Source organism: Trichosurus vulpecula, chromosome 3, assembly GCF_011100635.1.
Source record: "Trichosurus vulpecula isolate mTriVul1 chromosome 3, mTriVul1.pri, whole genome shotgun sequence".
NCBI lineage: Eukaryota > Metazoa > Chordata > Mammalia > Diprotodontia > Phalangeridae > Trichosurus > Trichosurus vulpecula.
Genome location: NC_050575.1, coordinates 126,304,334 through 126,332,306, shown reverse-complemented (window position 1 = coordinate 126,332,306; position 27,973 = coordinate 126,304,334). Strand labels below are relative to the sequence as shown.

General features: G+C 38.4%; 1 protein-coding gene across 1 annotated transcript; it reads right to left on the bottom strand.

Annotated features, from left to right (window-relative positions):
• On the bottom strand, positions 1–23,252 carry LOC118842209 (olfactory receptor 1L4-like). The gene is made up of 4 exons (XM_036749811.1): positions 22,955–23,252; positions 15,209–15,276; positions 6,624–6,649; positions 1–910 (listed from the first exon to the last, which is right to left on the bottom strand). Exons 1-4 carry the CDS (start codon positions 23,250–23,252, stop codon positions 1–3), a joined length of 1,302 nt encoding a protein of 433 aa, XP_036605706.1.
• Positions 23,253–27,973: the final 4,721 nt, after the last annotated feature.

The following is a 27,973-nucleotide window of genomic DNA, read 5'->3' as shown; positions in this document are numbered from 1 at the left end:
CTAAAACTTGATTCTATCCCTCAACTTTCCCAGGCCCTGTTTCATGTCTTTGTTCCTAAGGCTATAGATAAAGGGATTCAACATAGGGGTGACCACTGTGTACATGACTGTGGCCACTCGATCTTTGACCACAGAGTAGCTGGACAGGGGCCGGAAATAGACATAGATAGCACTTCCATAAAAGAGTACCACAATGGTGAGGTGGGAGCCACAAGTGGAGAAAGTCTTCCATTTTCCTGATGCCGAGGGGACTTTGAGGATGGCAACAATGATCCGAAGATAGGAGAAGATTATGCATAAGAAGGGGGTCACAATAACAGCCAATGTCTCTGTCATGACCACAACCTGACTAGAAGAGGTGTCAGAACAAGAAAGCTTCAGCACTGGCTGGGTGTCACAGAAGAAGTGTTTGATGACGTGGGAGGCGCAGAAAGACAGACGGGACATGAGAAGCACACGTAGGAGAGCGTGGAGATGTGAGATCACACAGGAAGCCACTGCCAAAATGACACAACGCCTGTGACTCATGAGCATGGCATAGTGTAAGGGATTACAGATGGCTACCAAGCGGTCAATAGCCATGGACGCTAGAAGATAACTATCTGTGTTTCCAAAGGCCATGAAGAAGTACATCTGCACTAGACAGCCTATGTAGGAGATGGCCTTTGTCTCTGACAGGAAATTCACCAGCATCTTGGGAAGAAAGTCAGTGGTGAAGCAGATATCAGTGAAAGACAAGATGCTTAGGAAGAAATACATTGGGGTATGAAGCCTTGAGTCTGAGCGGATGGCTAGAATGATAAGCAAATTTCCAAGGAGGGTAACTAGGTACATGCTGAGGAATATGATGAAGAGTGGCTTCTGTAACTGAGGGTTTGAGGACAGTCCCAAGAGGATAAATCCAGAGGTGCTACCACTGCCCCAGCTGCTATTATCATTCTTTTCCTCTAAGGTATCTGGAATTTTCACAGAAGGTTTAATATATTAATTATAATAATGATATAATAGTAAAATAATTATTTTAACAATAAGAAGAATGATCTAAGGTTAGCTCTCATTTTTATAGTACAAGCTGTCTCAAAAGTTTTAGTGCAGATTAAGTTTTGATAAGTTTAACCTAATTTAAATGGATGAAACTTAATAAAAGCTTATTAGAACTTAAACTGCACTAAAACTCTTGGGACACCCTATATTTGAAGGTTTACATAGCACTTTTCTCAAAACAGGTCTAAGTCAGGTAACAGAAATAGAATTCTCTGCACTTTAGAGATTAGAAAATCGAGGATCAGATAGATACAGTGATTTGTTTAAGGTCACACATCTGGTAAAGGCAGGGATCAAAACTCAAACTCAGGTCTTCTGACTCCAAGACATGTTCTTTTTCAATAAGCAGTTCATTCCATTCCATAAAAACAGAGGCAATGACAAGAGACATCTTTGCATTTTGACAGGTCAGTTGGTAGAATGGAGAAAGCACTAGACTAAGAGTTGGGACTCTAGGTTTCTTGTTAATGTATGAGCTGTGTGATATTGGGAAAGTCACTTGATATCTCTGAGCCCAGGTTCTGTCTATAAAATAACAGTTCTGCATATTTCAGAGTGTTGTTTTGACCATCACGTGACACAAAGTAGGCAAAGTCTTTTAAACATTGAGACATTGTTAGAGCTGGAAGGCACATTAGAACTCATTTTACAGATGAAGAAACTTTGGCTCTGAGAGGCTTAGGTGACTTCCCCAATGTTACACAGCTACTTAGTGGCTAATAAAGCCAGTGTTAAAGATAACATGCATAATGCCAAGGTCTTAAAGTCCAAAAGAATGCATTCATATTGGGGGAATTTCAAGCAACTGACAGCAGATACAGAAGGATTCTGGATCCTATGAAATTGCACCCATCTCTGAAAAATCTGAAAAGCAGTTGGTCGCCTCGGGCTTGTTGAACAAAGCTATACTGTGATATAGAAACCTGATAAACCAATGACAAATGAAATTAATTAGTGTTATAGTCCAGCTCCTGAAACATTGAATCCTGAGGAGGAGAGAAATAGAAGATTCACAGAATGTTAGCCCTGAAACAATTTTAAAACACAGAATGTTAGAGAGGGAAGATACCTTAGAACAAAGAAGGTTAGAGCTGGAAGGGATGTTATAAAATAGAATGTTAAACTTGGAAGGGAACTCAGAACATAAGAGTGTTAGAAGAGAGAATGTCAGAGCTTGATGAACATCAGAACTTATTTATAACATAGGGTGTTAGAACACTCTTGACTTTCATTGTTGGTAAAGTTCTCGAAATGTCTTATTAAAGAATTGGTTTGTAAGCAGTTAGGGAAGAAGTGATCACTCAAAAGAACCACAGTGGGTTTCCTTAAGAGTAGGTAGGTTAGATTAATTCTCCTCTCTTGACAGTCACTAAAGTGACAGATAAGGAGAATTCTGTCAGAAATAATAATAACAGCTAAAATTTTTATAATGCAAAATATTTGCACATGTTATCTCATTTGATCTTTACAACAGCCCTTTGAGGCAGGTGTTATTTATTCTCCTCATTTTACAGTTAAAGGAAAAAGGACTAAGGGGTGGAGTGACTTGCCCAAGGTTGCACAACTAGGAAGTGTCTGAGGGAAGATTTTCAAGTCAGGGTCTTCCTAACTCTGTGTCTAGCATTTTATTCACTACACATCCTAGTAGCCTCTAGTATGCTTACATTCACTAGATTTGGGATATTTGAATTTTGGGAAAACATTTGACAATGTTTCTCACAACATCTTTGTGGATAATATAAAGTGATCTGGGCTCTATGGTAGGAGCATTCAAAATTAGTCGAATAATCAGACCCCAAGAAAAGCCACTAAAGAATTGATTTTAACCTGGAGGGACTTAACCAAGTTGAGAGATATTTTCTTGGTGAAGTTCTGTTCCACATTTTTTATCAGTGACTTTAAAAAAGGCACAGATAGTTTGTTTATCAAGTTGTGAATAACACAAAGTTTGGAAAATTAGTCAACACATTGGAAAATAACAGAACCTGAATCCCCAAAGAGCTTGAGAGTCAGGAAAAAAATAGGCCCAAATCTCGCATGATAAAATGTCATAGGCAAACAAGTCTTTCACTAAGTTAAAAAAAATAAACTACACACATGTGGGTGAGGGGCATTGTGGTTGGGTAATTATGTGAAGAAAGGCTGGGCTTTTTGATGAAGGTCAACATGAGTCAACATTGTATGATGCGACTATCCAAAAATTAATGTAATCTTTTAAATTTTTTGGTCCATATCTGTGATTAAATACGTTTGTAATATGAACTATTTTAATAGAAGTCATTATCCAGAAGGAACAAGGTCTCACGTACCTCCTAGATATTGGGGGAGGTTTCAGCAAGTTCAAAAATTTCAGAGAAAGAATAGATAAGTGGGATCCAACTGTCTAATATTTTTAAGGGAAATTTGGCCCAAGAAGGAATGAAAACCCTTGAGAATGAAGTTCCAAAATCAAAAATACAAAGTGATTCTGATGAAGAGAATGATGGTCCAGGGACCAATGTGTTTGTACAGGAAATAACTGGCCTTAGAACTAGGAAGACCTGGATTTAAGCCTTAGGTTTGACACATACTGGCTATATGACCTTGGAAGGATCACTTACCTTCCCAATGCTCTAGCTCAGTAGTGCCATGCTTAAATAAATGGGGGCCATTAAACTGCACACAAACATCCCCTTGGGGTATGTATGACTTAGAAAGTTATTTACCAATGTTATCTATTTTCTATTGTATTTTTACTTATTTTGCTAAACATTTTCCAATTCCATTTTGGTTTGGTTCAGCTTGGACTCGATAGGGGTGAGGGCAGTAATGCATCCCAGGGGCTGCCTGTTTGCTACCTCTGCTCTAGACAACTTCCTAAGACTCTAAGTTGCAGACCTAAATTGATAGAGGGAGTTTTCTCCCTGGGAGGTCCTTGTACTAATGAAACAATAAGCCTAGTTTCTATTTATATCCCTATTTATAGAAGAGAGAAACAGGTAAATGACCAAGGATTAATACAGAATTATAGTCCTAGAATAATTCCAGGTGTGCTAAAGCCCATACTAGACTGATGGAGATGATGAATGCTAAGTACAACAAAAAGGATTTTTAAAAGCCATTTTGGGAATAAGAGGAATATCAAAGAAGGAATAGGACTTTTCCCTGACATGGACGGGATGATGACAACGGTTGATGATTAAAAGATTGAATAACGTCAACTCTCATTTTGTTTCAGTTTTCTCCTACAAAGAGAGACTCTTTGGATTTACAAGTACAAAAGAAATGATTAGTAGGGAGTGGAAAACAACGAATAAAGTTATGGCAAAAGGACGTTTAGCTGCCCTCAGTGAGTTTAAGTCTCTCTCTCTCTCTAATCTCATATCAGCTACATACTAGGGTCTAGAAAGAACAGGTAAGTGTGACTGATGAATCGTTGTCGATAATTTTTTTAAAATCATAAAGGAGGGGTGCTACAGAACCTCAATTCTCAACAAAGAGCCAAAGAATTTACTTGCATCCTTGGAAAAATTGTAGAGCATATTAAAGTCAGAGTCTGTGAGAGTTTAGGTATGAAAAAATCTGATCATTCCGTCAGCACAGCGACATCAAAACCAGTTCCTGGTAGAGTAATCACATTTCCTTTTTTGATAGGCTAACTAGATAGGAGAATATTGTAGATGCAATATGCTAAGATTTTAGCAAGGTATTTGACAAATTTTCTCACTCTTCCTCTTTTTATGAACAAGTTAGGGAGATGGGGTCTAGATGATGGTGCAATTAGGTAGATTTGAAACTGGTTGAATGCACTCAAATAGTGGTCATTAAAGGTATTCATCAACATTTTTATCAATGAAGCAGTAGAAGGCAAATTTGCCAAGTTCTCAAATAATAAAAATCTGAGGGAGCTTCCATAAAATCCCTGGGCACTCGAATTTTTTGAGAAGGAAGAATCAAGTAAGATGAAATACATAGGGACAATTTAAAGTTCTGTTATTGGGTTAAACATGGTTATTAAAAACTTTGGGGGGAGGGAGGAACATCACAAAAACCAGGATAGGAGCTTGAGGCCAATGGAACAATTATAGAGGTCAGAGAGAAGGCAAAGATGCTTAATAAGTACTTGGGCTCTATGTTCTTTGCCAAAGGAGACTTGTATTACAGTAGAGGCATCATGGTACAAGAGGAAATGTGCTGACTCTAGACTCAGAGGAACTGGAGTAAAATCTTACCTGTAGTGCTTATCACAGGTATGATTATATAATAGTAGATTGGGGGCAGCTAGGTGGCACCATGGATGGAGTACCAGGCCTGAAATGAAGAAGTCTCATATTTGTGAGTTCAAATCTGGTCTCAGACACATTAGTTGTGTAACCCTGGGCAAGTCATTTAACTCTGCCTCAGTTATCTAATCTGTAAAATGAACTGGAGAAGGAAATGGCAAACTGCTACAGCATTTTTGGCAAGAAAACCCCAAATGGCATGATGAGGAATTGGACAGGATTGAAAGGACTGGAACAACTGCAACTATCGGATTGGGGAGGTATCCCTAGTCATTAGTTCTTGTGAAAAACATCTGGAATTTTTAGGGGACTAAAAGTACCATATCAGTGGATGGAATGAGATGACAGTCAAAAATGTTGTCATGCAAAATTGCATTCATCATGTATCCAGAGTGAGGGGTGTGTGTGTGTGTGTGTGTGTGTGTGTGTGTAAGGGCATAAATCTGACTGTTCTCTGCCCTGATCAAACTTTATCTGGACTGCTCTGTTTAGTTCTGGCCACCATATTTTTGAAATAATAATAGATAACATTTATATAGCTCTTTAAGGATGGCAAAGCACTTTAAAATAGATCATTTTGTCCTCACAACAACTCTGGAAGGTAGGTACAATTATTATTACAATTTTACAGATGAGGAAATTGGGGCAGACAGAGCTTAAGTGACTTTTGCAGAGTCACTTAGGTAGCCTGAGGCCGGATTTGAACTTGGGTCTTTTGAACTTGAGTTCCAGTGCTTTAGCTGCTTCAAGTATATAAAAAGGCCAGAGTGCTTCCATAAGAAACAAAAAGAAACAATTCCAGTATGAAAGAAAAGGTAAGTTGCTTAAAGAGACTAATGTGAAATTTATCAATTAAAATAGATTTACAAAAAGGAAAGTGAAAACAAGAGCAAGTGTGGAGAATGAATAAAAGAGGCTGGTACGTTCATAAGAATATTTTCAGAATTGTTGAAGCCTAGCATGAACTGAGACCAGCGTGGAAATCTAAAGACTACCAAAACATGGTTATTAAAAACTTTGAGGGGAGGGAGGAACATCACAAAAACCAGGATAGCAGCTTGAGGCAAATGGAACAATTATAGAGGTCAGAGAGAAGGCAAAGATGCTTAATAAGTACTTGGGCTCTATGTTCTTTGCCAAAAGAGACTTGGATGACAGTAGAGGCATCATGGTACAAGAGGAAATGTGCTGACTCTAGACTCAGAGGAACTGGAGTAAAATCTTACCTGTAGTGCTTATCACTGGTATGAATTTCAGGAAGTCACTTGACCTCTTCGGGTTGCAATGTCCCTCCATGCAAAATGAAGAGATTTGGACTAGATGGTCTCTGAGATCCCTTCCAGCTATAGATCAGTGATTCCTATTCATACTTCCCAGAACAGCAGGTCCAATGAACTAAATTAACAGGGTGATACAATAACTAGTACACCTGACTGACGACTGAACCACTTTCAATGATCTTGTAAACATCCTGAAGAATGGGAGAGGTGCTGCAGATGGAAATAGGTGAGCTAGACCAGTGGTGTCAAAATGAAACATCCCTGTGGGTTGTATATTGACTTAGAAAACTACAAATTAACATTATCTTTGTTTCTGAATTACATTTTAATCTGGTTTGGCAACTGCAGCTGGCAGCAAATTTGACATCTTGGGGCTTGACGATAATACATGGAGGTGGATTTAACACTTGTGGAATGACTGGACCCAAGGGTTGTTATTAACAGTTTTATTTCAACTTGGAAGATATTCTCTATTGGAGTCCCTCTCTCAGGGATATTTGAATGGCCCTGGGCCATTTCACATTTTATCAATGATTTGGAAAAAGATGAAGATGACATAGTTAGCAAATATGCTTTGGCACAAAGCTAGGAGAGTTAGATAGCTAAGACACTGGATGACAAAAATTTTTAAAAATCAACAAGCTAGAATACTGGACTGAATCTAATAAGATGAAATTCAATAGAGACAAATGTGAAAGAAAAAGTCAGAATCTTGGGGGACTGCAAGTTCCATAAATCAATGGTGTGATATAGTAGCAAAAAAAAAAAAGCTAATATGAACTTACGGTATATTATGGGAGGCATGCTATCTGGGATTAGGGAGGTGATACTTCCACAGTGCTCTGCTGTAGCCAGATCACATCTGGAGTATTGTCTTCGGTTTTGGGCACTACATCTTAACTTGGAATTCCCCTTTATAAAAGATAGGAGCTTTATGCTATGCTTTCCTCTTATCCCTTTTCTCCCCCTCTTTTGTCCCTCTCCAATGCCCTTCTAGTTCTCATATTACGACAGCAACTTTTATCTTGTTTGTAAAAACTGTTGTTATTTTGGTTGGAAAGCTTATTTATTTTTCAAAGCCTTCTTTGCAGGGAATAACTCTCTCTATACTTTTAGTTTGCTTTTTAAATCCTCACCTCTTATTTTAATAAGACATGCTGAGTTGATGGCCCATGCTCCTTAACTTTACAAATGTTGTATTATGGTTTCGAGTTTCTCTTGTTCTCCTTCAAAAGTACACTCTGATCTTAATTATATTTGCTTGGGAAATGAGTTCTTTATTGACTTCTCATACCAATAGTATTTTGTCCTTATCTTTGTATCTGAGGGAATTTAACTATCTTATTCTTATACACACTAAATTTTGGGCCCTTCCATATAAGCATCTAGTGGTTCATTTTGATGGTTGTTTTCACCAATTTAGGAAAATTTTATCATTGATTTTCTGAAATATAGTGTTCAGATTCTTTCATTTTTCTAAGTTCTCTGGATTGTTTATAGTTAGAGTGTCATAGTCTTTTTGGTTTTTCGTTTAAGTCTGTAGTTTAAAATTTTTTTAGGAATTTGGATAATTCATTTTTCAGGTATTTGTATAATTTATTTTAAAAAACCTATATATCCAGCTGGTATCTATTGTATGTAATTTAATTTTTCCACCATAAGTCTGCTGTTCATTGCTTCTGTGAAGTTTGGAATTTTAAAATTGTATTCCCCATGTTGCCCATGTCTTCATTAATTTCTTTCAAAAGTGTTTCACGTCTCTTATTTCCATGCCTAATTTTCTACCATTTTCAACCTCTCATTTTAATTAGTCTTGTAATTTTCTTAGAATTTAAATTTCTACTTATTTTCTTTGAACGTGTCATTTATCTATCTGTATACATACCCTGAGCTATTATTTCTTTTTCATTTTCATTACTTTCGGGACACTGTAGTATGAGAGACTTTGTCAAATTCTTTGCTAAAGACCCAGATAAACCATGTTTACAGCATTTTCCTGATCAACCAGTTTAATACCCTTATAAAATAAGATGAAGTTGGTCTAGTATGATGTGTCCTCATTGAACAAATGGTGTCAATTTGTGACTACTACTTCATTTTTAGATGTTCACCAACTGCCTGATAATACAATCTAGAATTTTGTTAGGAATCAAAGCTAAACTTACTAACCTACATATTGTATTGTCATTTTCTTTTCGAAAATCTGGACATTTGTCTTTCTGTAGTACCTCTCCTTTCCTCTACTATCTTTCAAAGATCATTGACTAAGGCTCATCCAGTTCTTTGAGTACATTAGGTTGGCCAGGTGACTTGAATTCATGAAAGGAAGGTAGGTTCTTCTTACTAGCAATCTAAAAAAAATAAGCATCCTTAGAGTCAGTGAGCTCCATGTCATAGAAAATGTTAAGTAAAGGCTGGAAGACCACTTGGATATAGAGCAGAGAAATTCACTATATTGAAGTAGAGGTTGGACCAGTTTACCACCATTTCAAAATGTTAGCTCCTACTGAGCTTGCAGTCCACTTAAAGCCCCATCTAAAAAAAGGATGAGCTGTTGTCTGGTTTTGCCTTCACCATACTGTACTTGTGAAGAGTTCTTGAACCCAAATATAAGAGTTTACATTTATCTCTAGGTATCATCTTAGATGTTATATATTGACTTCGTGTTGTCAAGACCATTTTTGGATCCCACCTCTGTTATCCAATACGTTAACTATCTCTCCCAGCTTCATGTTATCTGTAAATTTGATAAGTATGTTATTCATTCCTTTATCTAAGTAAGGCATTGGTAAAAATATTAAACAGTACATGACCAAGGCTAGATACTTGTGGAGTACTCTAGTAATCCTAAGCAACATGGCATGATGAAAAGATTTTGGATTCTAAATCAGGATTCAAAGACAGAGAGCCTGGGTTCAAGTCCTGACTCTTTTTTTTCTTCTTACCTGTGACTACTGGCAAGTCACTTAGCCTGTTTAGGCCCAAGTTTTTTAACTCGTAAAATTAGGGAATTGGATTAGATGACTTTTGATGTCCCTTTCAGCTCTAAATCCAATATCCTATGTGTCTTGGGAAACTGAGCAAGAGAGAGAGAGAGAGAGAGAGAGAGAGAGAGAGAGAGAGAGAGAGAGAGAGAGAGAGAGAGAGAGAGGGAGAGAGGGAGAGAGGGAGAGTGAGAGAGAGAGAGAGAGAGAGAGAGAGAGAGGATTAAATGGTGTGGCAAAATTGAAGTCTAGTCTGTCTAGTCTGTAACCTTCCCTTAACCTACTAGTCCAGTTGTTGTTTTGGTCCATACCTGTGATTTTCCTGGTGTAGGGATCTCTTACTGTTGGAACTTCCTTCACCAATGCAGATCAGCAACTAGTCAGTAAGTTGTAGACTAATCTCAGAGAGTTTCCTGATACCTTGAGAGGTTAGATGACTTGTCTATTTTAACACAGGGAATGCATATAAGAAGCAAGACTTAAAAACAAGTCTTCCTAGCTCTGAGGCTAACCCTCTATGTACTAGTCCCCATTATCTCTCACCAGCCTGGTTACACTGTCAGAACCTGTTCTTGATGAAGCCATAATGGCTCTTAGTAATCACTGCTTCCCATTATAGACATTCACAAGCCATTCCTTTAATATTACATTCTAGATTTTCTCTAAACATAGTATTCTATTGCTTGTAGACTCTCCATTCTTTCCTTTTTTGAAAATCAAGACATTTTTATACTCCTTTCTAGTCCTAAAGTCTTATTCCATTTTCATGATTTTTTCAAAGATCATTGACAGTGGCTCAGAGATCTCTTTTATCTATTCTTTCATTACTTAGAAAATGTGAATTTTCATTTTGGAAAGAAATTATATCAGTGCAACAATGGAATGGTGTGCTTGAGGAGATCGTAAGCTCCCTGCAAATGGAGATTTTAGGTCAGAGACTGAATGAGCAACCCTTACTTGTCAGGGATGCTGTAGAGGAGATTTATGCTTTAGGTAGGGGTTAGACTATTAGATGAACTCTGAGGTTCCCTCTGACTTTGAGATTTGGTGATTTTCTGAAATCTACCCTCATGTACATTTGAGCAGATAATAATAAGAATAATTAATATTAGTACTTTAAGGTTTGGAAAGCACTTTACATGTATAAGTATATATGTATGCATATACATATACACAGATACATATATATGTATATATGTGTGTGTATATATATACAGTAGCTATCCCCACTTTACAATTGAAAATGAAGCTGGAAGAAGTTAAGTGACTTTCCCAGGGTTACATGGCAAGTGTGTTTCTGAGACAGGATTCAAACTCAGGTCTCCCTGCCTCCAAATCAAGCACTCTTTGTCTTATGATACCTAACTCTAAGATAAAACCTCATCTCCAAGAATATCTTTGTGTAAGTATATAACATCACAAATACTATCCACCTTAGGGGGATTTTACCCAATGATGTACAGTTGTTATTGAAAGGAGATTCCCAGCATGCCCTATGGGAGCTGCATGGGAGAAGTGATGACCTAGCTGTACCAGACATTAAAACTCAACACTCACCTGGATGTCTAGGTGTGGATGCCATATGTTCACAGATGGATTTCAGAATTTTTCTGCGAGGCCTCAGGTGATAGTGTGATACTATCTCAGGAAAGACAAATTAGAGGCATCATCATTTCCTATATAGGGGTATAGATGAGGGAAAGGGAGAAAGTGACAAGAAAAGGGAGAGAGGAAGAGAGAGGAAAGGAGGGGAAGAGAGGAAAAGGCAATGAGGCGGAGGAAGAAAGAGGTGAAAGGGGAAGGAGAAGAGAAGAGAGCATGTGAAAGGAGGAAGGAAAAGAAAGGGGGAAGAAAGGAAGTTGGGATACATGAGAAAGGGATAAGGTAAAAGGAAGGAAAAGAGAGAATAGGAAAAGTAGAAAGGGAGAGGAGGAAAGTAAAAGTTGACTACGGAGAAAGGAGTTGAGAGAGAGGGACAGGAAGACATGAAGTGGAAGGAAAGAAGGAAAAGGGAGAGAAAAAGAGGGAGATGGAAGAGAGAGAGAAGGAGAAAGGGGGACAGAAATGGAGACAGAGGGCATAGGAGAGGGAAAGATGCAGCAGATAGTGGAGAGACAAGGAGAGGGAGAAAAAGAGTTGAAGAAGAGAGGAAAAGGAAAAGTGAGCAGGAAAGGCAGAAAGAGATAAATAAGCTCACTTTTCAATAATGTAAACCATTACAAAAGGTATAAAGAGTACTTTATAATCTCTGTGAGAGGGATTACTAGTATTTTAGTGTGCAATTCCTAGTATTCCTATTTTACAGATGAAGAAACTGAGGATTCAAGTGACTTGCCAGACTTGACATAGCCAGTAAGAAAGTGTCTGAGCTAGGGCTTGTAGCACCAGCTGGAAGAGTCCACCTAATCAAGCACCTCTGTTTCACAGATTAAAATATTAGAAGAAGAGAGAAAATGAAGAAAGTAGATAAGAAGAGGAAAAGAAGAAAGGGGAGGTGTAAGAGAGGAGAGAAAGAGGGAGAGAGAGGAGAGATAAAGGAAGAGAGAAAAAATGAGAGGGATGGGGAAGAAGAGGCAGGAGGAGGGAAGAAGAGGCAGGAAGAGGGAAGGAGAGAAAAATGAAGAGGAAAGAGATAGGAAAGAGGAAAAGGGGGAGGTGAATAAAAGAGAAGGAGAAGAGAAAGAAGGAGAGGGGGAAAAGAAAGAGAAAGAAGGAAATATACTGATGGAGAAGGGTATGAAAGAGAAAAGAAGGAAGGTCTCTTTCCATATATATGTCTATACCTGTATCTGTATCTATATCTACATTAGACGTGTGCTATGTTGAAAAAACAAGTTGATGTGGTAGAAAAATTAGCATAGAAGTCAGGAGATCTGAGTTCAGTTTCTGGCTCTGCCACTAATTTATATGACCTTGGGCAAGTCTCTTTCCCTCTTCTTCCTCTGTAAAATGGGGGAAAGGTTAGACTAGAATGTTCGCAACTCTGACCTATAATCTGTATTTTTTGTCAAGGAAGGGGCTCTGGAAATACCCAGGGGCAGGCTGGAAACAGAATAAGAGAGAAATCAGAGGTAGGGAAGTGAAGGCACAGAAATGAATCACTGAACTTAAGAAGGTTCAATTGAGAGATAGAATGGACATTTAGAGGACAGACCCACCAGGGCACAGGGGTCAGAGAGTCATGTCTGAGACTGCCTACAGAATGGTTTGGTCCAAGAACTGTGGTTTCTCCCCTCCCCCCGTGGAAAATCAGCCAAGAAAAAGGGGATTTCCTCAGGGTCCAAGAAGGCTGAGAGAGAAAGTAAATAGTAGGATGAGACTGGGGGAGAAACCAACAATCTCATGCACCCAGTCAAGAGAAAGACATGGACTGGGATTGCCCGGGACTATGCAATGGTTTCACATATCCATAATTGGCTGACCTACAGATACATTGCATGAGAGACTCCTCACTCTGGTTAAGTAGTTTCTTACCTTTCTGGTTGAGTCTGATGTGAATCACCCCTAAGGAACAAAACAAGAGAATAAAGAGGTAAAGGAGAACATATCACATTTGAGGGATCTATTTGCACCCTGACTTCTCTGTACACATATGTCCTATTTGCCTAGGTTCTATTGTATTCTTATTGCACACACACATTCTATCCATGCACATACTTTATTCCCATGCATGATCTATTTTTGCTTGCAATACTGCTACTGCTACTAGCACCTATCTGATCACCCTTTAAGGTACACAAAGCACTTTACATGCATCTTCTCACTGGGATTCTCCCAACAATCCTGTGAGGTAGGTAGTACAAATATTGCCATCTTACAGGTGAAGAAATTGGGACTGGTCAAGATGAACCTAAGTGACCAATGGGGAAAATAGGAGTCTCCTGTGAAGTGTCCTTGGCATTTCATCATTGGTGGGGGTGGGAGGAGGAGGGAGAGAAGAAAAGGAGGCAAGAAAAGATGGAGAGGTAAAGAAAAGAAGTATTTACAAGTGAGAGAGACCTTGGCAATAATGTAGTCCAACTTCTTCATTTTACAGGTGAGGAAACTGAGGTCTAGGGGATGGAGTGGGTTGTCTGAAGTCACAGAGCATTTTGGGGGTAAAGTGGTGGTGAGAATTACAGTTTTCCAGGGCATTGTAGGCCTACTCCACTCTATGTCAGTATCTCAAATGCAGAAGTAAGAAGGAGCAGAAGGGAAGGGAAGAACAGAGATTAGACTAGTTGAACTGTCGTCTCAGAGACCCTCTCACTTCTTACCCTTCTGGGGTTGGCCTTGGGCAATTGTCTGATATAAAAGGAAGTCCCAGAACCTGTAGGGCAAAATCCACTATTGAGTCAGCCTTGCATCTCTGAGGAGTGAGGGTTGGAGGTCATTGAGTAGAAAGTAGTCAGAATTCTTCAGAAACAGCCTCCTCTTGGGTGAAGTGCTGGGGGTAGGGCAGCTGGGAAGGGAATTTGCTTATGGTTAGAGGCAAGAAGGGCCTGTCCATGCTGAGTTCTGGGGAATTGGCTCTGGCTGCCGTAGGAGAATATGACATCCCTATGGTGTCACCAAGTTCCTGTCCGAGAGCCAAGGGCAAAATTAGACTCCAGAGACTCTTACCCTTAGGAAGGAAATTAGAGGCAGGTAGGGGCTGGGGATGGGGGAGTATGCTCACACAAGTGTGCATGATTCTGTTGGCATGTATGTGTTTCTATCTTGGGAGAGGGCTATACATATGTGTGAATTGTTCCACATGTTTGTGTGCAACTGGATGTATGTCTGTGTGTGTGAAAGAGAAAAACAGGTGGGAGAGAGATAGAGAAAATGAGGGGGAAAGATGAAGGAGAGAGAGAACAAGAATGTAATTTAGATGTGAGTAAAAAAAAAAACTTCTCCTGTTGTGGAGCTGAATGAAACCATTTCCCTTTCTGCGTATACATGCTATAGAACTCATAGAGTTAGAGATGTAAATGACCTTAGAGGCCATTTCGTCCACCTTCTTTTTAAAGATGAGGAAAATGAAGCCCAGAGATGTTTAAGTGACTTGCTCAGGGTCACATGATTTGTAAGTGGGAGATCTAGGTTTTGAACTGCAGTCCTTTGACTCCAAGTCCAGAACATTTTCTTCTGCGCAATGTCTCCTGTAAATGTACATTCTATCAGCAAATCTTCTCTGTCTCCAGACACTTTTCATCTCCATGTATTCAGTCGTCATACCTATTCTCTCTATGTGCACCTTCTGTCCACACACATTCTATCATCTCGCCCCTCCTTTCCATACACGTGTTTTCTCTATACACATAGATTTTATTGGCATACATGTCTTATCCACATATGATTCCCTATGTGTACATATTTTATTTCAAATCTTTTTTATCCATTCACACATCCCTGGATCATGCATGTTTTGTTTGCCTATATCTGCACACACATTTTCTATTTTCATATTTCTACTGGTGCACATATCTAATCTTCAAAGATTCATATGCACAAATGTTTCTCATAATTACACAATGGCTTTCACATTCTATAAATTCCACAGGCTTGCCTACAGGTTATTGTATGGAGTTGTGAGCATGCACCCATGAACATGGGGGTTATGCCATATAAGGATTAAGAACTATGATTGTTTGAATGCAGGGATAAAAATATTTACCAGAGCTACATCTAAGTATTTGATGGGCTGTCGAGTGGAGGAGTGACTAGGCAAGGTCTGTTTGGCCCCTGAGGGAAGAATGAAGAGCAGTGGGTGGAAGTTGAAGAGAAACAGATTTAGGCTTGATTTAAGGAGACATCTTCTAATCATCAGAGCTGACCCAAAGTAAAATGGCCATCCTTAGAAGGCAGAGGCAGCTATCTGGTGTAGTGGAGAGAACGCTGGGTCTGGAGTCAGGAAGACCAAGGCAAATTCAAATGCGGCCTCAGACACTTACTGGGTGATCCTGGGCAAGTCATTTCAACTCTGTTTGTTTCAGTTTCTTGAACTGTAAAATCAGGATAATAATAGCACTTAACATTGCAGGATTGTTGTGGAAATGAAACAAGATGATACTTGCCTAGAACATAGTAGATGCTTAATAACTACCTGATCTGTGTCCCTCTTTGTCTTACTGGAAGTTTTCAAGTGGAGGCTATGTGGCTACTTGTCAGTAATCTTGTAGAAAAGACTCATGATAAGGTAAAGGTACATTAGGCAGCTAGGTGGCGCAGTGGATAGAGAGCTGAACCTGGAATCAGGAAGACTCATCTTCCCAAGTTCGAATCTGTCCTCAGACTCTTATTAGCTGCGTGACTCTGGACAAGTACTTTAAATCTGTTTGCCTCAGTTTCCTCATCTGTCAAATGAGCTGGAGAAGAAAATGGCAAATCACTCCAGTATCTTTGCCAAGAAAACCCCAAATGGGGTCATGAAGTTAGACATGACTGAAATGACCAAACGAAAACAACAAAAGTTGGATAAAGTTATCTTTGAAGTTACTTCCAACAAAAACCCTTATTTGGTGAAAGCTTGTCTCTCTCTCTCTCTCTCTCACTCTCTTTTTCTCTCCAAAATAGTCTCTTTGGGATACAGACCTAGGAGTGGTATTGCTCTGTCAAAGGGTATGTACAGTTTTATAGCCCTATGGGCATAGTTTCAAATTGTTCTCCAGAATGGTTGGATCAGTTCACAACTCTACCAACAGTGCATTGGTGTCCCAATTTTTCCATATCCCCTCCAACAGTTGTCATTTTTTTTCTGTCACATTAGCCAACATGATAGGTGTGAGGTGGTACCTCAGAGTTGTTTTAATTTGCATTTCTCTAATCAATTGTGATTTAGAGTATTTTTTTTAATATGGCTATAGATAGCTTTGCTTTCTTCTTCTGAAAACTGCCTCTTCATATCCTTTGAGCATTAATCATTTGGGAAATGACAACTTCTTTTAAATTTGACTCAGTTCTCCATATGTTTGAGGAATGAGGCCTTTATCAGAGAGACTTCCTGTAAAATTTTTTTCTTAGCTTCCTGCTTCCTTTCTAATCAGGGCTCCATTTGGAAATTTCACTTGAGTAGTGAAGCTCAGGGCTGTGGTCCCAGGTGGTTGGCTGCTTGAGTGGATGGCTAGTAGGTTTGCTATGTGTGAGGCCAATACACCTTCTATAGATGTTTAATGTCATGGTTAGTTAGGGCTTGAGGTACATTCTCAGAAATAGTTCCAGTGAGATTAGTCCAAGACTAATCATTGCTCACTGACCTCAGTAACCTTATCATTTTGAACCAATCACTATCCCAGGTTTTCCTGAACCTGTCCCTTCATTAATTTTTGGAGCACAATAATATTCCATCACAAGCACATACCACAACTTGTTTAGCCATTCCCCAATTGATGGATATCCCCTCAACTTTTAAGTCTTTGCTGAAACAAAAAGAGCTACTATATCTACTTTTATACAAATAGGTCCTTCCCCCTCCCCCCTGCCTTTTCTTTTATCTCTTGAAGATATGGACCTAATAGTGGTATTGCTGAGTCAAAGGGTATGCACAGTGTTTTATCCCTTTGGGTATAGTTCCAAATTTTTCTCCAGAATGGGACCAGTTTCCAATTCCACAAAGATTACATCAGTGTCCCTATTTTTCCCCATCAGCACTGACATTTGTAATTTTCCTTTACTGTTATGTTAGTGATAGGTGGTATTAGAATTATTTTACTTCGTATTTCTCTAATCAATAGTGATTTAGAGACTTTTTATGTGACTATTGATGGCTTTGATTTCTTCTGAAAATGGCCTGTTCGTATCCTTTCACTATTTAGCAGTTAAGAAATTCCTTGTATTTTTACAATGGCTCAGTTCTCTATATATTTGAGAAATGTGTCCTTTATCTGAGAAAGTTGCTATAACAAAATTTCCCCAGTTTCTTGTTTTCCTTTTAATTTTGTCTGTATTAGTTTTGTTTGTGCAAAACCTTTTTATTTCATGTAATTAACATTATCAATTTTACTTCTTGTGATCCTCTCTATCTCTTATTGGCCCTAAACTCTTTTCTTATCTATAGATATCATAGTTAAATTTTTCCATGCTCCCCTAATTTACTTATATAACTCTTTATGTTTAAATCATTAACCCATTTTGACCTTATCTTGGTGTACAGTATGTAATTGCGGTCTATGTCCAAGTATTTTTTAATTCTTTAAAAGCCCTTTATTGAATACCATTATATCAGATTGTAATCAGTAAGTGATATATAATACATATGTATATATCACTGATAATATATATTATCAGGAATATGATATATTTCTGCTTTTCTACACTTTCGGCTATCTTCATGCTCCAATACATGACCAGTTTTTACGAAGGTGTCTTGCACAACTGAGTAGTATATCATTTTTTCTATTACCATTCAATAATCACCAGAGATCTAGCAAATTTAATTTTTCTAAAGTTCCCAACAATATTTGTTAAATAGTGAGTTCTTGCTCCCATAGATGGGGTGTTTGGATTTATTAAACATTGAGTTACTCTGCTAAATTCTTTCCATATATTGTGTACCCAATCTATAACCTTAATCAACCTCTTTCTTCCCTATCCAGTATCAAATTATTTTCACAATTACAACTTTGTAGTGTAGTGTGAGATCAAGTAATGCTAGTACCTCCTTACTATTTCTTACATGCATTCCCCTGATATTCTTGAACATTTGTTGCTCTAGATGAATAATTAGCATTTTTTTCTAGCTTTTATTTAGGAGCATTCTATATGAGGGGAGATCCCAAAGAACTGAGAGATATCTTAAAAATTCATCAATAAAACCTTCAAGTCACTGTGAGACTGTGAATTGATTATTGACCTTCCTTTTCAGGCATCAGTTTCCTTATTTGTAAAATGGGAGAGGTGGGTTAGTGACATGAACTCTGTGATCTCTTCAGCTTTGGGATTTTATAAATAAGAACCCCATCTTTTAGCCCCCCAGGACATAAACAAAGCATAGGAAAATAGGAAAAACAAGGGATTTTTTTGTTTTTAAAGTTTTTCCAAGTCTCACATTAAATATTATTGGCATTGAACTGCAAGCCTTTTATTGGATTACCAAAAACCAGAAAGTCTTTACTTAAGGAGGTCATCTACTATTTATTTGAAAAAAATTAGGAAACAAAGGTTCCCCATATGTACTATAAAGTGTTGGACTTACTGATCTAAAGTCCCTTCCAGCCCCAAGTCTTACGGCCTATGCTTAGTAAAATCTTCCAAAATGAAAGAGAACCAAAGCTGTGTAAGAGAAAATTATTTTTATTGGTTTCCCTCACTACAATATTGTTTGAGTATACATTGTGATTCCCAATGATTGAAATTCTGTTCTGAAAAAAAGGATTTTTTCGCTAGGGTTTCTAGTAAGGTGTCAAAGTGGATTTTCATGACCTATCATGGCTCCTCTGAACCACCTCAAAACAATGACAAATATGCCAAATGTCATAAAGGATACAATTATCAAAACGAGAGCCATATGGAATGGGGAATAAAAAGAAATCAAAGAAACAGGAGGTCATAGAAACCTAGATGTAGAGGTAAAATAATTCACGTAGTCCAATTGCCATTTTCCAGATGAGAAAATTGGGGAGGTGATCCAGAGCAAACATAATAGAAATAAGGAACAATATGAGTGCAACATTCTTTCTAAAGCTCTTTGTCCCAATTCCTCATACCGTGGCAGGTAGAATCCCTAGAAGAATTAGTACTATTTTCCAGGTTCTCTGAGTCACCCCAAAGAGGTATGCTCTTTGAACCCCCACCAATATGCTTCCCAAAAACATTCAGACAACAGACTCAGTTCTTAGCAAATGCAATCACTCAAATGGATGGCAAGAAAAATAATAACCAATCATTCCCTAGTCATGCCCACCCCAAACTGCAGTGTACTTTCCTACAAATACAGAGAGTGTGTGAGGATAGAGGAGACACAAACATAAAGAAGAATGGGTGTTGCCAAGGCAACTCACATCTGGAATTTCAGGACTAAGAGTTCAGTTCAGAGCATGGTGTCAGTGATTGATGAATGACTTTGCTACTCGAGATTGGGATGGCTTTTGTCAGAGACATAGACATAAAACTAAAGCGCATCTCAGAGGCAATCTCATTCAACCTCTTTTTTTTAACATGTGAGGAAACTGAGGGCAATGGAGGTTAAGAGGCAATCCTTGTTTCTATTGTCCATTGACAGATCATAATTTTTACAGTTTTCCAAGTTGGTTATTTTTTAAAGTGTTGCTGTTATTGTACAAATTGTTCCTCTGATTCTACTTGAGATTTCCAATAAGTTTACTAAAATATGCAAATTTGTTCATGTTATAATATTGATGTTATGGTATAAATTGCTTTGGGTTTGTTTTTTGGTTCTGCTTACTTCACTGTGCATTTGTTCATATATGTCTTTTCCAGGTGTTTTTCAAATCAATTTTCTCCTTTTGTACACCAAAATATGACTCCATCACATAGTTTAAGTCATCAGTGAACCATGAATATATCTTATGCTGATCTCTGCCTACTGTGCAGTACATTGTCTGAATATTTCAGAATAAGACAAATTAGTCCTTGCCCTGAAAATGAAGTAAAACACAATACAAGAAAAATGATCCTAACATTGGGGTCAGGGACTGGGTTTCCTTCTGGAGGAAATCTCCAAAGCAAATGTCATGGTCATGGTCATGCATGTAGTGGGGTTTCTGCAGCCTCATATGATACTGGGTCAATAGTTAGAGTATTTTCCTTCTTGGAGGAGGCACCAATGGAAAATAGAGGCCAGAGAGGCTCTAAAAAGGAGCTGGTGAATGTATAGATGTGGCATCTACTGTCTACATCATAAAACACTATTTCTCCTGCCTCATAATCCAAAAAGATCCCCACTTTGTAGATCTTCTTTGTTGAGGGAATGCTCAACCTAGGCACAGTGCAAACAACATATTTCTTTTGTCTTAGGCTCAAAAGCCAATATCCACTATAAGAAGATGGTGAAATCTCTCCAATCTTTTTTACAGAGTCCTTACAAAGACCAACATCCCAAGCAGAACTGTTTCCCACTGTCACCTCCCAATAATGTCTCCCAGACGTGAAACTCTGAGTTGCTAGAACAGCACCACATAGACCAGGTTTCTCCACAGTAACAAACAACATTTTCCATCTATTTCTTCCTCTCATTGTTTTCTTATCTTTGGACAAGATGATTCCAGAATAGGCAGTTTCAGGATCCAGGCTGATTTCCACTAGAGAAACAGAGAAATAAACAGTTCTATGGAGTTAGTATGTAAAAGTCCCCATGAGGGGTCAATAAAAAGAGAATACTGGCAAGGCACTTAGTAGAAGAAACCCAATATCTCATGTAGCTTTAGGGGACTTGGGTGTCATTGTCTATGCACACCACTGCTTAGGAAGGTCACTATAAACGTAAAGTGTTACGGAAGGCTCAGAGGTCCATCAAGTAGATGGAGGTAGGTCCATATTCTACCACAAGAATTTCATTAGATTCCATGACATCTGGAGCTTTATCTAATGTTTTAGGGCATTCAGGCTTTATCTTCATAAAGGGTTCTTTCTGTTAGTTAATGACAGCCTCATTGAGGTTAGGCATCATAATAATGCCTTAGGATGCAAATTTCCTGTCTTACTACTGCCAGCATTCTCCATAGACAACCATTGCCTTCACTTTTGATAGCACTTTCAGGATTCTAGAAACCAAAGAATTGGAGCTGGAGGTGTGTGTGTGTGTTAGGAGTTTGGGACTATTCTAAAAGAGACATCCCTCCCCCCACTAAAGAGAGGTTAAGAAATGAAGTTTGCTTCTCTACGTTTCAGACTTCCCATCACATTGGGCAATCTGAAAGACCCAGGCACCTTTCTCATCTAGTGTTTTGGCCAGTTGCTTTAATTTTTAGACACTCTATGGCACTCAAAATCCACTGGATTATTCCGACCAAAGATAACATAAAATCGACTGGAGTTTTCCATCCCAAGATAACATACTTTAGTTAGGGCTGTATTTAATCTTATCTTTACCCTCCCCTATAACAACCTTTACATGCATAGCCCCATCTCTGACAAGGGAATCTGGGTTTTCAGTACAAAGAAAACTCCATTCCCTCATAAGAAAAAAAAGAATCCATTCCATCCCATCTCCTTCTTCACATCCACCCCCCTTCCCCTATAATTCCATACATTTTTTACTAATTTCCAATTTCTTCCTCTCTATTGCCTTGTTCCCTTATTCCTACAAACATATGTCTGTTCCTCCTCGATACTTAAAAAATCCTTATCTTCTTTCTCTGCTAGATCATGCCTGAATTCATGTGAAGTCTGGCTACAATTAGTACCGTCACTTTCTTTATTCTTCCTCTCCTCTTAATGCTGTGATGTGGCTTCTAATCTCATTCCACTGGTGCTACTCTTTCCAAAGTTACCCATTAAAGACAACTTCTCCTATCATTTCTGACCCCTCTGTCCTTTCATGCTGCTGATTACTCTCTTCTCCTGTGCAATTTCTAATGTTTTTGTTACGTTATCCTGGCTTTTCTTCCTGTCGGTCCATTCTTTAGTCTCTTTTACTGGATCTTCATCGAGGTTGGTGTCCTTTCACTCCTATGCAGTCAGTCATCTAGTGACACTGGCCTCCTTGAAGTTCCTTACACAAGGCACTCTATCTCCCAACTCCAACCATTTTCTTTTTTCTTAATGTGTCTTTTAAAATTTTTTTTATTTTGTAGGGGGAAAGGCAGGGCAATTGGGGTTAAGTGAGTTGCCCAACATCACATGGCTAGTAAGTGTGTCAAGTGTCTGGGTCAGATCTGCACTCAGGTCCTCCTGACTCCAGGGACAGTGCTCTACTCACTGTGTCACCTAGCTGCCCCAGCTCTAACCATTTTAATTAGCTGTTTCCCATGCCTGAAATTCTCTCCATCCTCATCTCATTTCTTCCTCCTGGCTTTTCTGATTCCCCTTGAGTCTCACCTTTAATAATCCTTTTCTCATCTCCCCAGTGCATTCACTTGGTTGATTATCTCCCATTTATCTTCTATGTGTCTACTTTGTAAATGCCCTTTGCATGTTGTCTCCTTTATTAACTATGAGCTCCTTGAGAATAAGGACTATTTTAGTCTTTCTTTGTATCCCTAGTGTTTAACATAGTGCCTGACCCATAAAAATTGCTTAATAAATGGTGGTTTACTTGACCTGGATAGGAAAGCTCAGAAGTTCATGAAGAACATGTCTCTTGTCCATAGGGAATCTCAATACAAAAGCAGAATAATATTCTGGGAGGGGTCCAGAAGATATATCTAGAAATAACATTTCGTTCTCTGGAATGGCCTAGGAAGTTTCATGGGTTAGTAGTCCTAGATAATGAAGTAATCAGTGCCACACGGGTCACTACACTTACCAAGGAATTGTCTCTTGATGACATCTCTCAGCTTCCAGCTCCTCATCATGTGAGTGGTGAGCAGTCTGAAGGATTGTGCCACTGTCTCCAGTTGTCGACTAGGCCGGAGAGTCTTCTTACATTTTGTGTTGCACTTAGGACATCGAAATCTCGGCTTTGAAGTCTTTAGAATTAATTCATGGATACATCTTGCACAGAAATTGTGACCACATTCTATAGATGTGGCACATGTTAAGAAATCTAGGCAGATGGGGCACTTCAGCTCTTCCCAAAGATTTGAAATGTGATATGCAGCCATAACTTAAAAAAGAAAGCAAAAGAAGCATTACTTGTTTAATAATAGTAACTTTTTTCTTCTTCAATTAATCACTTATTTTAGTTTAGTTTACTGAGTTCCACAAGTTTTTGAGTTCCAAATTTTTTCCCCCTCCCTCTCCTCTCCCCTCCCCACACCAAGATCCCATGGGATTTCATATTGGTTCTCCATATACCTTCATATTAGACTTATTTTCCCAATAATCAAGTTGTAAAGAAGAATTATAAACAATGAAATGAGGAAGATATAACGAAACCAAAAATAAAATTCAATGACAAAGAAAAAAAGGAGAGAGCAAATAGTCTGCTTCAATCTGCATCCAGATTCCATAATTCTTTTTCTGGATGTGCATAGCCTTTTCCATCTTGAGTCTTTTGGAGTTGTTTTAGAACTTTGCATTTTTGAGAAGAGCCAAGTCTATCAAAGTTAGTCATCACAAAAGCAATGTGTTTGTGGTTGCGTACAATGTTCTCCTGGTTCTGTTCCCTTCACTCATCATCAGATCATATAAGACTCTCCAGGTTCTGCTGTTCTTCATTTCTTATAGCATAACAGCATTTCATTACATTTAACCACAATTTATTTAGCCATTCCCCAGTTGATGAGCATCCCCTTGATTTCCAATTCTTTGCTACCACAAAAAGAGATGCTATAAATATTGTTCTACATACATATCCTTCTCACTCTTGAATGATTTCTTTGGGATACAGCTCTAGAAGTGGTATTGCTGGGTGAAAAGATATGCACATTTTTATAGTCCTTTGGGCATAGTTCCAAATTGTTCTCCAGAAGGACTGAGTCAGTTCACAACTCCACCAACAATGCAGTAGTGTTCCAATTTTCTCACATTTTTTCCAGCATTTATCATTTTCCAGTTTTGACATTTTATCCAATCTGACAGGAGAGATATGTTACCTGAGAGTTGTTTTGATTTGCATTTCTCTAATCAAAAAAGCCTAGATATCATATTTCAAGAAATTATCAAGAAAACCTTCCCTGATATCCTGCAACCAAAGGGTGAAATAGAAATTGAAAGAATCTACTTGTAACTTCCTGAAAGAGGTCTCAACATGAAAAACTCCCAGGAATATTATAGCCCAATTGCAGAGCTCCCCGGTTAAAGAAAAAATATTGTAAGCAGCCAGAAAGAAACAATTAAAATATTGTGGAGCCACAATCAGGATATAACACAAAATTTAACAGCTTCTACATTAAAAGAATTGAGAGCTTGGAATGTGATATTCTGGAGGGCAAAGGAGCCAGGATTACAACCAAGAATTACCTACCCAGCAAAACTGGGTGTAATCCTTCAGAGGAAAAATGGATATTCAATGAAATAGAGGACTTCAAGCATTCCTGATGAAAAGACCAGAGCAGAATAGAAAATTTGACTTTCAAATACAAGATTCAAGTGAACCATAAAAAGGTAAATGGGAGAGAGAAACCATAAAGGATTCAACAAGGTTAAACTGTTGACATTCCTACATGGGAAGATGATTCTTGTAACTTCTAAGAACTTTATTATTGTTATCATAATTATCATTGGGGCAGTTATAAAGAGTATACATAGACAGTGGGCATGGGTGTAGGTTGATTATGATGCAATGATTATCTCAAAAAAAATAAAATTAGGGAATGGAAAGAAGCATGCACTGGAAAAAAGGAGGAAGGGGGAGGAAGAGTGGGGTAAATTATCATAAATAAATAAAGGGGGAAAGAGGTTTTTCAGTGGAGGGGAAGATGAGCTAAGTGAGGGGAAGCACTTGAATCTCTCTGTATTCCTCAATATCTCACTCTCACTCTCTCAATCTCTCTCTCAATTGCTGGCTCAATCTCTCTCTGTGTGTCTCTGTCTCTGTGTGTCTCTCTCTCTGTCTCTCTCTGTCTCTCTCTGTCTCTTTCTGTCTCTTTCTGTCTCTCTCTGTCTCTCTCTCTCTCTCTATCTCTGTCTCTCTCTTCTCCCAATGGAAGCCAGCTTTTAAGACTAAATTATTGGGAAGTTTCCTTTGTAGAGGAAGTGAGTCATTAAGAACTCCCTATCTTGATGAAATTAAAGGTTTTGTTTAAAAAAACATATCTACTTGGGGCAACAAGGCAATCTCCCCTTTCTCTTCTTTAATTGATTCTCTATCACTTTCCACCTAGATCGTTCTTAAGATTGTCCTCCCCCTTCAAGCCTCCACACTACCTCTCCCTTCACTATCTCTTCAGAGATCCTTGCTTCATACTTTATTGAGGAAGTGCAGCCCATTGGTATGAGGTCCATCTTCTTTCCTACTTTCATCTTAAAACCTTCTGACATTCCTCACTCTCTTTCAGTCTAGTCTCTGGAAATGTGGTTCTTCTTACCAAGCCGACTCCTCTGCTTATACCCTGTTTTTCCTATCTTTCTTCCCTCTCCTCCAGTGGATGCATCCAACAGTCATCAAATTTTCAATAACATTAAGTTTACAATATATGCTGGATCATGGTAGGTGATGGTAGCAAAAAGACAAATGGAATAATCCCTGTCCTCAAGGAACTTAATCTCTTTTAGGAGAAACAACAGTGCCACATTTATATGTTTAAAATATGAATAGAAAATAAATATATACTATGCTATGGCATGTGAATGGTAAATTAAACACAGAGATCCTGGGTTGTAATTTCAATTGACACTTTGTCAACTCTCTTATCTTACTGTATTTACAACCTATTCAATTAAGAAAAGTCCTTTTCTTGTATCATAGTTAAGCATTCATGGAGATCATAAATTTGAGTAATACAGACATGTTGAGTTGTGACTGTTCTAAAAATATTTCTAAACCTTCTCATTCTTTTGTTCAGACAATGAGTTTTCATCTGGCGCTATATATATATGTATGCTGCTAGCTTTAAGGGAATAAACAATATGAATTTACATATCACCTAGCTTGTTTGCTTCCTTTAACCAAATGTTCAAGTCATCAACCTGTAAGGTCCTTTGCAGCTGTAAATCTAGGATCCTATGACCTAGCTTGGTGACTGACTGAATTGGGAGAATCAGATTCCAAGGGACCCCAGAAGGAAAAGTCTGGGGCTTGAACAGAAGTCCTTTTCTTCTTAATTAAAAGGAATCTTTTCTCATTATTGAGGATGCCCTCAAAATCTTTTCTTACCTCAGCTTTCCCCCCAAATTGCCTACCTGACAAAAGTGACATGACTATAATAATACCTTCATATAGCACACCTTAAGGATCACAAACTTCACAAAACAGTATAGATATTTTGATCCACTAAAAGTCACCCTTCCTAGAGTAATACTTACCTTCTAGTGTTTCTGGTTTGGGCCTCCCCCTGTATGGAGCTCCAGGTCAGTTTCCAAGAGGAGAAATGCTGCCCTGGTTCTTATCCAAGACCTTATATAGTTCCACCCTACTCAATTAGCCCCAACTTAATTACCTGTTAACTCACTCTGAAAAGAAAATTTTGTTCACATCTCTAAACTGTGGGAGGTGTCTCTTCACTGACCTGGGTAAACCTGTGAACTCTTACTAGGCAGTTTTCTTTTAGACTTTGAGACAATGAAACCTATTTCATTCAAGAATGGTGCTTGGCACCTACCGAGCAAAATTAAATATAATGCTTCAAGGAAAAATATGGATATTCAATAAAATAGAGGACTCTCAAGCTTTCTCAATAAAAAGACCAGAGCTGAATAGAAAATTTTACTTTCAAATAGAAGATTCAAGAGAAGCATGACAAGGTAAACAAGAAAGAGAAATCATAAGGGACTTACTAAAGTTGAACTGTTTTGTTTACATTCCAACACAGAAAGATGATATTTAAAATTCATGAGACCTTTCTCAGTATTAGGGTACTAGAAATATACATATCGACAGAGGTCACAGGGTGAGTTAAATATGAAGGTATGATAAGTAAAAAAATAAAATTAAATTAAAGGGTGAGAGAGGAAATATATTTAGAGAAGGAGAAAGGGAGAGTTACAATGTGGCAAATTATCTCACGTAAAAGTGGCAAGAAAAAGCAGTTCTGTTTGAAGGGAAGAGGGGGCAGGCAAGCAGGAATGAGTGAATATTGGTCTCATCAGGACTGGCTTGAGGAGGGAATAACATACACACTCAATTGGGTATCTTACCCCACAGGAAAGTAGGTGGAAGGGGATGATAGAAGGGAGCACAGATTGGGGGAGGAGGTAATCAAAAGCAAACAATTTTGAAAGGAGACAGGATTAAGGGAGAAAATTGAATAAAGGGGGGCAGGATAGGATGGAGGGAAAAATAGTCTTACACAACATGATTATTGTGGAATTGTTCTGCATAATGATACATATGTGGCCTATGTTGAATTGCTTGCCTTGTTAGGGAGTGTGGGTGGGGAGGGAAGAGGGGAGAGGATTTGGAACTCAAAATTCTAAAAGTGGATGTTCACAGAAAAGGTTGTTTTTGCGTGCAACTGGGAAATAAGATATACAGGCAATGGGGTATAGAAATCTATCTTGTCCTACAAGAAAGTAAGGGGAAAGGGGATGTGGTGGGGAGTGGGGTGAAAGAAGGTTGGGTTGACTGGGGAATGGGGCAATCAGAAAACATGCCATCTTGGGGTGGAGGGGAGGGTAGAAATGGGGAGAAAATCTGTAACTCAAAATCTTGTGGAAATCAATGTTGAAAAATAAAATATTAAATAATAAAATATGAAATTTTAAAAAATGGTGCTTAGTACTT

Coding starts and splice junctions, on each gene's coding strand:
- LOC118842209 (XM_036749811.1), bottom strand. CDS start 23,252: ATGGCTGCATATCACATTTCAAATCTTTGGGAAGAGCTGAAGTGCCCC. Junction 15,277..22,954: donor CATCAAGAGACAATTCCTTG/GTAAGTGTAGTG, acceptor TTCTTCCCTCAG/GGGCCAAACAGACCTTGCCT. Junction 911..6,623: donor GGGATCTCAGAGACCATCTA/GTCCAAATCTCT, acceptor GGGCAGTGGTAG/CACCTCTGGATTTATCCTCT.